Genomic DNA, 8,956 nt, shown 5'->3' with positions numbered 1-8,956 from the left:
ATTTCACATCCATTTACTCAGTGGTGATTATAGTTAATCTCATTATCTAAACTGATCGGTCTTCTCATCTCCAGGTTTGCGATCTCTCTACCTGTAACTGTCTTTTTGTTGAGGGTAAGGAGAACAATCTTTGTCCTTTGGTGAGGTAGAGAGATCAATATAATGAACTCCTATGTACCCATCATCCAGGTTCAATAATTACCAACATATAGCAGTCTTGTTTTGACTGGATATTCTCCAGTTCCCTCCCTACCCTTCAGTATAGTTAAAATTGTAGTATAATTTTACCAGTAAATACCTTAGTATGTATTTCTGAGAGACAAAAAGCACTCTTTTAAAAGTATGTATAATCACCATGCTATTATTATACCTAATAAAAATGATTAATTATTCCTTATTATCACCTAATAACTGTCTGAGTTCAGATTTCTTTGCCTGCTCTATAAAGGTCTTTTTAAAGGCAGTTTGTTTAAATAACTATCCAAACATGGTATACACATTGTATTTCGTTGCCATGTCTCAAGTTTTTCTCTGCTTTTGTTTTTTCTGGTAAGTACTCATTAAAGAATATCGTAAAAATATACCAATTTTTATAGTTACACCAGTCATAAGTATACATCTTGATAAATTTTCACATACTGAAAATACTCATATACTTCTGTGTAATAGCACCAAGATCAAAACACAGAATATCACTAGTTTCCCCAAAGTTCCTTTCATGCTCTCTTCCAGTTACTTCCCACTTCTCTGTCCCAAAAGTGAGCACTATCTTGACTTCTAACACCAGAAATTAGTTTTCTTTCTATAAAAATGAAATCCTATAGTAAGAACTCTCATACCTAGTTTTTTCACTCAATATATTTTAAAGATTCTTCTGTGATATTGCACTATTCTTTTTTATTGCTGTATGGAATTCTAGGAATATGTGCAGTTATTCATTAAACTCTTGATGGACATTGAGATTGTTGCTGTTTTGCTTTTTTCTTTTTTGCCAGTACATATCGTGCTGCTGTGAAATTCCTTATGTTTGTCTTTAAGTGAATTCAAAGTCTTTAAAAATCTATAACAATTTTCCTTTCTGCTCTTTTGTCTTGCCATTTTTGTTGAAGAAATTGGGTCATTTGTCCTATAGAAAAAAATCAAGTTTTTCAAGCATGATTATAGTAGAGATTGTTTTATTTATTTTAAAAATATTTTTGGTTTTATGTGTTAATATGGGCTTTCCTGGTGGCTCAGATGGTAAAGAATCCACCTGTAATATAGGAGACCTGGATTCCGTTGCTGGGTTGGGAAGATCCCCTGAAGAAGGGAACGGCTACCCACTCCAGTATCCTTTTGTGTGTGTGTGCTAGAAAGCAATGTCTTTTATTTAAAGTTGTTTATTTCTTTTTTGTTTTTTGCAGGAAACTTTTAATGGGTGATTTTTTATTTATTTATTTATTTTTAATTGAAGGATAATTGCTTTACAGAATTTTGTTGTTTTCTGTTTTCTTGCCTGGAGAATCCCCATGGACAGAGGACCCTGGCAGGGGTGGCAAAGAGTCAGACATGACTGAGTGACTTTCACTTTCACATACAACCTTGAGTTGAAATTGTTCTGTCATCTGAAAAAATTAATAAGTAAAATGATTCAAATAACTTTGAGTGTTTTTTCCCCCCTTTTTAAAATCTTCGAGAAGAATGTGGTTTTTTAACTCTTATCTTAGGTTACTTTTAAGAATAGATAATCAACATTTTAGAAAATTCATTTTATGTTAGTAATATATTAGTTTTTTTATTTTTGGCTATTTTATAACTGTGTATTATGTTTTAAAAGTGAAAATAAATAGTAAGGATCCTCTTTGTATATTTCCCTTAATAGGTTTGATATCAGTGTGCTGTCAAAATTTTCCTCTTGCCTGGCAGATCAACATTTATATTATAGTCCATTAATGGGAAAAATAGCTGATATCGTAAATAGGAACTTGGAAAACATACAGGACTTAAGGTAAGTTTATTTAGGGGCTTTGTGTCGTGGTGGAAAGAGTCTGGGCTTTGAGTGCACACACACTTAGACTTGCTAGTTCCTAACTATGTGACTATTCTCTTGCAAGTTCACGGTCCTCACCTACAAAACAGGAATAGTAAGTAGTATCTACTGTGCAATGTTGCTATGGGAATTAGACATAAAATATGTAAACTATGACACAACGTTGTTGAGCTCTGTGATTTTTCCTTACTTGCAAGCTGACATGTTTGCTGGCCATCCTTACGACCTCATTTAACCTTAAGTTACCTCCCTATCTCTAAATATAGTCACATTGCCAGTGGGGCTTTAACGTATATATTTGTGGGGAGAGGGCATAGTTTGGTTTGTAGCCTACATCAGTGTTCATAGTAACATTAGTCACATTAGCTGAAGGGAGGAAACAACCTAAATGTCCATCAGCAAATGAATGGACAATCAAAATTTTGTATATACCCACAATGGAGTATCATTCAACCTTAAAAAAGGAAGGAAATCCTGATATGTCCTACAACATGTATAAACCCTGAAGACATTATGCCAAGTGAAATAAGCCAGACACAGAAGGACAGATACTGTATGAATCCCCTTCATATGAGGTACCTCGAGTAGCCAAATTCATAGAAACAAAGTAGAATGGTAGTTGCCGGCTGTTGAAGGAGGGGAGAATGGGGAGCTACTATTAACAGGCAAGAAGTTTTAGTTTGAGAAGATGAAGAAGCCCTGCAGTGGATGATGGTGATGGTTGTACAGCAATGTGAATGTACTTAACAACACTGAACTGTATACTTAAAAGTGTTTAAAATGGTGAATTTTACTTTATATATATTTTCACATACACATGAAAGTAGCTCATAAAAGCAGAGATAATAAAAATCACTGTAAATTTTTTTAACTTTAAAAAATTCTTATAGACCCATTTGAGAATCTAATGAAATCTTTGGGTACTTCCCCACTCCAAATTGTGATTATAAATACAATTTAAAAAATCATATCCAAGTTTATAACTAAACTAAATAGCAGCACTAGGTTACTAATTTACATTAATTGATGTTAACATTAAACATTTGGATTAGAGAAGCTGAAGTATTATACAACTGAGTTTTTAAAAAATAATTTGTTTTATTGGAAAGAGTGAAGAAATTTTGAAACAAAAAACCTCAAATAGTTCCACTAATTGAGATAGTGGAATGGTTGAGATAGTATTAGATTCACATTTTCATGTCTTTTTTGTAGATGTTTTCTAATTATCATCCCCACATGTTTGTTACATCATACCTTTTACATTTTACATTCCTTATTCATTATTAGGTGTATTCTTGTATGTAGAGTTTTGTGATTTTTGTATCATGTAAGAACTGTCTCCTTTTGAAAGGAGAGATCTCACCTTCGTAATTTTGGTGTCTTCCACAGTGCCAGAAGATTGATTTATGTTTCTTAAAAGTGTTTATTGAGTGAAGAAATATGTTTATTGAACATATTCATATTCAATATTGCCCTACTGTTATATATCAATATCAATATAGCATAAAACATTAACAATATGAAATCATTCATTAGTGAGAAATATTTTGCCAATATTTTTACTGGTAGATTATAAATACAGAGGAAGGAGTAATAAAGCAAAGTCTACTTCTGAAAATATAGAATGAGACCTTCTGTGTTGCATTCGATTGGCTGTTGGCACAGAGTGATTTCTGAGTAAACTTCATTAAAATATTTCCCTTCAAAGTATTTATCTATAGAACAAGATATTATACACATTCAACAAAAATTATTATTCAATCCTTTTTTTGTCTACAGGCTTTTGATTACTAGGAGATCAGAATTCAAGTTCCACTAGTATTTAAAAGAAAAATTTTGTTGTATAAAGCCTGTAGTATTTTTATCAATTCCTTTCTGTTTCTAAGCATTTAGTCTTAGAATTTTTCATTATTCTTAGATAATGTAAACCTTTTGCATCTTCTTCCTCTTTCAGGTCCTTGTCTGTTTTGATGGTCAGCATATCTTCTTTAATATCACGGCGTTTTCAAGAGAAATTAGTGAACAAAGCAGAATTACTTTTTGACACTGTGGATTCTTCCCAGGTCAACACTGCAAGAAGAATAGTACAATTTCTTCGAAATATTAAATATAGATATTACCCACTGTTAGAAAGGTGTAATAAAGTATTTTTGAGCAATATGAACCATCTTGATTTGGACTCCATCAGTAAAATACTTAGTCTATACTACTCTCTACAGTTTCATAGTTTTGAATTTATTTTAATGACTAAGAAGAGGCTAACAGAAATGATTCCTCTGTTTGACCACCCTGCTAGCTGTGTAAAATTGTTTGTAGCGTTGGGACCCATGGCAGGACCTGAAGAAAAGAAACAGTAAGTTCAGCTAAAAGCGCTTTACTTTTCCTGTTGAGAATATATGGAGTCTTCAGGCATAGATCTTGCATTTCTAGAAGTCAGAAAAGTCACTCCACTCAAAAGTAGAAGGGAGTTGAGTACTCTGCTCCTTGATCTTTCTCTGGTTATTCTAACTTATATCTCAAACTCAGTATCCTAAGGTGTTTTGAATGGGGGCCAGTAATCCTCTGGGGGTCAACTTAGCACTGATGAAGGAGAACATCGTATCAGTGCTATTCTTCTCCCTTCTTAGGCCACGTGACTGGCTTTGGTGGTTGTGGTGGTTTAGTTACTAAGTAGTGTCCCACTCTTTTGTGACCCCATGGTCTGTAGCCCCCCAGGCTCCTCTGTCCATGGGATTTCCCCAGCAAGAATACTGGAGTGGGTTGCCATTTCTTTCTCCAGGGGATCTTTCTGACCCAGGGATTCAACCTGTGTCTCCTGCATTGGCGGGTGGATTTTTTACCACTGAGCTACCAAGGAAGCCCCTGTAAAGACGAGCAAATATTAAATTAATATATGATTACTAGGTATGAGCAGACAGATTAAGTGTGATTAGTAGATTCAGTTAAGCAGGGGTTCCAGGAATTGCATATTGGGTATATGTAGCTGTCCTTGTTTCTGTTAGCAAAGACTTCATAGAGAGTTTTTGGGAGTCTTCTAAATTACATGAAGAAATTTAAGGGTACATTTTAGGAGACTGGATCAAGATGGAAATAAGATGATTATTAAAAAAACTTTTATTGGAAGTTTTTTCTTGTCACCAAGTACTGTTAAAATCTCTTATGCCAGGGTAGTACAAATTTTTGAGTCTCTGACTTCAGGAAATTTTTATTCCACTTGGAAGGATAGAAATATGTAAATACCATGACAACGTCAATATAGTTTATGAGTATACTAAAAAATAGATATAGATAGTAATTGCTGTGGGCAGACAGAAAAGTGAGAGAAAAATGTGGATTAAAATGGTTGCAGAAAAGCTATGGGAAGAAGCTGGGTTTGAAATACTTGATAAGGTTAGTGAAAAGGATGGTGTGGGACTATCCAGGATGAATAGAGAATTAGTTTGCCATGCTTTCTTCAAATTTCATATTTTGGACTAGCCTTCTAAATTATTCTAAGAGACACTTATATACTTATCACTGCACTACTTTGGATGATTTCAAAATGGACCATCTTTGTAAATATTCAGTTTATAGTGTTATAAGAAGTACTTAGTGTTAAGGTTTCTATTAATATGTAGGTATGGTGACTTCCTGGTCAGATCTTACTAAGTTTTAAAAAATTGGGACAGTATTGAAATATCAATTGTTTGTTCTATAGCTCTCTCCTACTGAATAATTTCATTGAATTATTGTATTTTATAGCCAATGAAACCATACTTTATTTGAAAATCATTAATTAAAAACATGTTACTTATATTTTTTAAGAGACAGTTTAAGATTATGCTGAGGCCTTAGTTTCTTTGAAGAAAATACATTTTTCTTTATTTAATAATATTTTGTGTTATCCCCAATTAGGTGGGGAGAAAATTAGAATTATATATTTAATGTATTTTTTAAATTTAGTTTTTGTTTATATCATTTCTATTTATTGCCTAAGAACTGTTATTTATAAAAATTTAATAAACTAGTCATTAATTTTCTAACATATTTTTCTTTCCTTCTAGACTTAAATCAACTATATTATTGATGTCAGAGGAGCTGACTGGCCAGCAGGCCCTGGCAGTGATGGGAGCAATGGAAGAGATGGAAAGCAGAAATTTACGTCTGATTAAAAAGTATACTTCCCTGAAATTTTTGGTGTTAAGTTTAGTTGACATTCATAAGTTGCTTTTTTTTTTTTTTTTTTTGAGAAAAAAAAATTTTTTCCCTATAATCTTGGTTTTGAAGAAATAAGGAATTAACATTTAAGTCATTGTTTATTTTCTAAATAATTTTTCAAAACAGGTTTTTAATTGTTTACAACATCTTTCATTTCATTTGCTGCTATTTTTATTCTCGGGCAGAGGATCATAATCTAGGAAAGTGAAGAGCATAAAGCACAAGTGACTTTTTAAAAGGACAGTTTCTGCAGAACAGTTAACATCTATCTACATGAACTTGAATTGTTTCATATTATAGTTGTTACCTTGAAATCATACTGCAACATATTGGCTTTTTAAACTTGAGATTTAAGAAAAAACAAACATGTGGTTCAGACTGTGTATATTTATTATTTCATTGTGTATTATATATTCTTTTAAAAAATATTCCTACTGCCCTAGTTCCTCCAATTTATTGACTGTTTGCATTTTTCATTGCTTTTAAGCATCTCCATTAGAGGACCATCCTGGATTTAAGGAAGAAAAATCATTTTACATTTTTGTCATCATCTTGAGACAGTTCTTCAAGAACAGAAAACCTTGGGTCATTCATTGCTATTTCTTTAGCATAGAGCATGTCTAGCATGAAACAGCTCCTCAGTAAAAGTTTAATAATAGTACATGAGTGAACTGGTTATAATACATGTTTTATCATTCTTTTTAGGATTACTTCAATTCTGCATAAACATTTGGATAACTATAAACCAGTAGAGTTGTTGAGAATAACTCAAGCGTTGATTTTTCTACATTTTCAAAGTAAAGAGCTTTTTGTGAAACTCAGAGAATTACTGCTTAGGTAAGATTAAAATAGATGTGTTTAAGTCTTTCATTGTATAATCTAGCCTGTTTTGTTTAGTTATGTGCAAGTTTAGTTTAGTTATATAAAAGTTGTTGGAACTTTTGCAAACAGAAATGGGTAGATTATTATTAAAGTTATGAAGACGCTTATCTTGCTGCCTTGCCATTCTGCCAGTGCTTGTGCTTGATATATTTTCAAATGGAAGTGAGGTCAGTGGGGTGATGAGAGCTCTAGGGCGTGAACACATAAAACCAAGCCATTCTCCTTCCCTGCAGGAATGGAATGACCATCCATGAAAAGATTAGAGCTGCTGAAGAAGGCAAAGCTCCATTTAGGAGTACTCACATTTGTAGGTTTTTAGTCTGCTTACTTACCTGTTTTAAGGAATAATTAAAATGTAATTAATTTATTTTAAAATTTATGTATTTATTTTTGGCTGTGTTGGGTCTTCATTGCTGCCTGGGCTTTTCTCTAATTGAAGTGAATGGGGCTACTCTAGTTGTGGGGCACGGGCTTCATTGCGATGGCTTCTCTTGTTGCTGAGCACAGGTTCTAGACTCGCAGACTTCAGTAGCTGTGGCGTGTGGGCTCAGTAGTTGCGGCTCTTGGGCTCTAGAGCACAGGTTCAGTAGTTGTGGCGCATGGGCTCAAGTTGCTCCATAGCATGTGGGATCTTCCTGGATCGGGAATCTGACCTGTGTCTCCTGCATTGGCAGGTGGACTCTCTATCAATGAGCTACCCAGGAGGTCCAAGGCATATTAAAATTTAAAATTTTAAAACGAAAATATGTGGTGGCAATGTTAGTAAAGTATTTTCATATGATTTCCCTTTTATAATTAAAAAATTTTTGCATTTCTATGAATATAGCATTCCTGTTTCAACAAAGAAGTTATTCAGTTTTCCATTGATTTTTATTTTACTTTAAGATGGAGTGTTCCAATTAAAAATTTTGACTTTAAAGATCAAAATAATGACTTGAATGAAGTTAAAACCAGATTAATCTTTTTCCCCCTCTGTTTTTCCCATACTAGTTTGATTTCTTACTGTGATTTTTGAAAGACCAGGCATGTGACTTTATGCTGTAATCAAGACTGATATATAATTGAAAATGATTTTTGCTGTAATAAAATGATATGCTATTATGGTTAAGGATTTGAACTGAGGAATAAGAGGTAGCACTTTATCAGGTGAGAATTTAGCATATTAGATATGTTACAAGAAGGTTCACTGTTTTCTTAAATAGGTTTCTTATCAAGGTGATTAAATACAGGATTGTTTCTTCACTCCATATTTATTAATAACATCCACTTTCATATAGCCTCTGAATTAAGAATTTAACATAATTATGCTCTAAATTAGGTATCATAAACTGGCCCAGAGACATGATTTATTTGGTCAGTACAGTGTTTCTTAAAATAGTAAATTATACAATACTATTGGCCTACAGGTATGCTAACAGAAAAGTAAGACAGGAGTGGGAGCATCACAGGAGATTTCACTTTACCGGTAATGTTTTGTTTACTTTATTAAATAATTTGAAGCAGATATGGCGGTGTTGAAGTTTAGTAATTCCGCATAGCAAGAGCCCTTACATACCTCTGTGCTGCTACTGCTGCTGCTAAGTCACTTCAGTCATGTCCGACTCTGTGCGACCCCATAGACGGCAGCCCACCAGGCTCCCCCATCCCTGGGACTCTCCAGGCAAGAACACTGGAGTGGGTTGCCATTTCCTTCTCCAATGCATGAAAATGAAAAGTGAAAGTGAAGTCGCTCAGTCGTGTCTGATTCTTAGCGACCCCATGGACTGCGGGCCACCAGGGTCCTCCGTCCATGGGATTTTCCAGGCAAGAGTACTGGAGTGGGGTGCCATTGCCTACTCCGACATACCT

The 8,956-nt window shown here is 33.8% G+C and overlaps 1 protein-coding gene across 3 annotated transcripts in view; it reads left to right on the top strand.

Moving 5' to 3' along the window:
• FASTKD1 (FAST kinase domains 1) overlaps positions 1 to 8,956 on the top strand; it is a 35,651-nt gene that overhangs the window by 8,682 nt on the left and 18,013 nt on the right. For all 3 annotated transcript variants that reach the window (XM_010849392.1, XM_010849393.1, XM_010849394.1), the window contains exons 4-7: positions 1,862 to 1,987; positions 3,984 to 4,382; positions 6,073 to 6,183; positions 6,932 to 7,063. In XM_010849392.1, coding sequence (XP_010847694.1) covers positions 1,862 to 1,987; positions 3,984 to 4,382; positions 6,073 to 6,183; positions 6,932 to 7,063 — 768 coding nt within the window. The remainder of the gene's footprint in view (positions 1 to 1,861; positions 1,988 to 3,983; positions 4,383 to 6,072; positions 6,184 to 6,931; positions 7,064 to 8,956) is intronic.

Source organism: Bison bison, unplaced genomic scaffold, assembly GCF_000754665.1.
Source record: "Bison bison bison isolate TAMUID 2011002044 unplaced genomic scaffold, Bison_UMD1.0 scf7180017864282, whole genome shotgun sequence".
NCBI classification, from domain to species: Eukaryota; Metazoa; Chordata; class Mammalia; order Artiodactyla; family Bovidae; genus Bison; species Bison bison.
Note: the sequence above shows the minus strand (reverse complement) of the source record. Positions and strands in the feature narration are given on the sequence as shown.